We start from the raw sequence: 2,516 nt of genomic DNA on the forward strand, positions 1-2,516 counted from the left end.
CTCAGCAGGCTTACAATCTTTATTTCTAATCAAAGACCAATATGTGATGTGGATAATTAAAGAAAAGGCACCTGGCTCACACATTTCGAGGTGGCCGCGCTTGTTTTCAAAGAAGTAAAACAACAAGAAATGGCGTTTAATTAGCTGCTCTATGGCAAGCGGGGGCATCGGTTAGGTTTTGTGTGTTGTGAGCTCACCTGGTTTCGTCGAGCTTTCAGCATCTCTATACTCCCTCCATTCTTAAATATAAGTCTTTTTAGATATTCCAATGCGGACTACATACGAAGCAAAATAAGTGAATCTACATTCTAAAATACATCTATATACATTTGTATGTACTTCCTCAATTCCTAAATATAAGTCTTTTTAAAGATTCCACTATCTATATAGACACCTTTTAGAGTATATGTTCAATCATTTTGCTCCGTATATATGCTATAGTGAATTCTCATAAAAGATTTATATTTAGGAACGCGGGAGGTAGCTCGTATTGAAATCTCTAAAAAGACTTATATTTAGAAATGGAGGAGTACGCGTCACTCTTTTTGGTCTAATATGAAAGTGCAGTGCTCCTGCCGTTTTCTTGATAAAAGAAAAGTAGCAGCTCATCGCCAAAGCTCACACGAGATCCAGACGTGACGGAGGTGGCTTCCCACCGCGCGCGCCGCCCCCAGAGAGCTGGATTTCATACGGCGCCAGAAGATCGCACCACCAGGCCACCACCCTGGAAAGATTCTACCCTTCCACCGGAAGAAGAATTCAGGGATCGTTACTTAACCATGCACGTGCGCCGGGATCCAAAACCAAGGTTAACAAAGCATTTTGATCACTGCGGCCTGCCTGCGGGTCAGATAAAAACGCTTGTTAACTGACGGACGGAGAGTTTCATCAGGAGTGAAAGAAAGGTTGCCGGCCAGGTATCCGGACCCTCTCCACGGCTGCATGATTGATTTGATTCGATCCGGCCATCGACTTCCCGGCCCGCCAACGGGTTCCCTCGCGCTCCTCTCCTACCACCCATGGTTTCGTCACGGAGCACAACCAACGGCACGCATGCAAACGGCCCTCCGTCGTATAGTATATAACCCCGGCCCGGTCGCCTCCATCCGCACCCGAGCGAGCACGCACGCACGCATCACTCTCCTCTCCGGAGCAGCGGCGGCCGTGCCTGCCACGCGCGCGCGAGCGTACGTACACATGGGAGAAGAGGTCGCCTCCACCGCTGCGGCGCCGTCCTCGCTGATGGCCGCGGCGGCCGTCAAGGGGGACGAGGAGCGGTACGCCATGGTGGCGTCGCGGTTCTTCCGAGTGAAGCCCGGCGCCGGCGGCGCCGCTGCCCTCCGCCCCCACTTCCTCGACTCCTGCTTCCTCTGCAAGAGGAGCATCTCCCGCGACGGCGACATCTTCATGTACAGGTACGAGCAAGCTAAACTCATCTAACGCTACCGCTGCAACCGCAGTTGATTCTCTTTTATTTCTTTTTTTTTTGCGGGTGGATTCTCTTTTATTTCCACTGGGAGAAGATCACGGGTGATGATTCTTGGTGCTGATGCGGGCGTTGGTTAATGGTTCGTGCAGGGGTGACGCGGCGTTCTGCGGCGAGGAGTGCAGGCAGGACCAGATGGCCATGGACGAGGCGCTCAACGCGGCGGCGCGCCGGCACCGCAAGCAGGCCGCGGCCGAGCAGGCCGCCGGCACCGCGCGCCGCGAGGAGGCGGGCGCGACGGCGGCGTCGATGATGCACCGCCGGCCGACCATCGCCAACCTCGGCGCGGTGGCGCGCACCCCCGTGGCCGCCAGCTAGCAACCTATGCTCGTCGGCGCGGCGCGTGCACCATGGATCGATCTTCCTTAGCTAGATCGCTAGGAGGCTAAAAAGTAAAAACGGACTGATCATAAGTTCATAACGGAGGGTCGGCCGAATGCTAGCAAGCAAGAGCGGATAGATGTATAGTTAAGAAGACATGGATCTCAAAATGTTTTCCTGCATGTTATTGCTGCGTACGCTAAAGTAAAGTGGATCATCAGCTCTAGCTGGAGTTCATCAGTCTAGCTCTCGAGTCTTCTTTGGTGCAAGTTAATCTGAGCGTGTGTTCTTCTTCTCAATGATATGACACCCTTCTTCAACCTATGTAAACTAATCATCTTCTGCATCAAGACTAGACGTATCCTTCTCCGAGATCAGCTTATGTTACAAGAAGAATCTTACAGGACCGGAACCATATAGTAATTGGCACCAATGTGTTTTTATAATTTTCTTAAAAAACTTCAGAGTGCCTCTCACGATGCCTTGTAGGCTCTCATACATGTTCGCAATGAGACTTTTCTTGAAACAAAACTGCATAAATGTTTACATAAAAGCATCCATCATGTCGCTCTCTGATCGTAGATTCTTCACAAGATATTTACAGGAATTTAGTTCTTAGAAAGAAAACATCTACCTAGATTTTCTAAATCGTGGGAGCCGTGAACCAAAATTCCCGTAAATCAATCATTTTCATTCGGTTTGCATGAAA

The 2,516-nt window shown here is 50.3% G+C and overlaps 1 protein-coding gene across 1 annotated transcript; it reads left to right on the plus strand.

Moving 5' to 3' along the window:
• Nucleotides 1-777: 777 nt before the first annotated feature.
• On the plus strand, nt 778-2,127 carry LOC119327590. The gene is made up of 2 exons (XM_037600687.1): nt 778-1,415; nt 1,579-2,127. The coding sequence occupies exons 1-2, from the start codon at nt 943-945 to the stop codon at nt 1,802-1,804; spliced, it is 699 nt and encodes a 232-aa protein (XP_037456584.1). The 5' UTR covers nt 778-942; the 3' UTR covers nt 1,805-2,127.
• Nucleotides 2,128-2,516: the final 389 nt, after the last annotated feature.

The sequence above is a fragment of the Triticum dicoccoides genome, chromosome 7A (genome assembly GCF_002162155.2).
Source record: "Triticum dicoccoides isolate Atlit2015 ecotype Zavitan chromosome 7A, WEW_v2.0, whole genome shotgun sequence".
NCBI lineage: Eukaryota > Viridiplantae > Streptophyta > Magnoliopsida > Poales > Poaceae > Triticum > Triticum dicoccoides.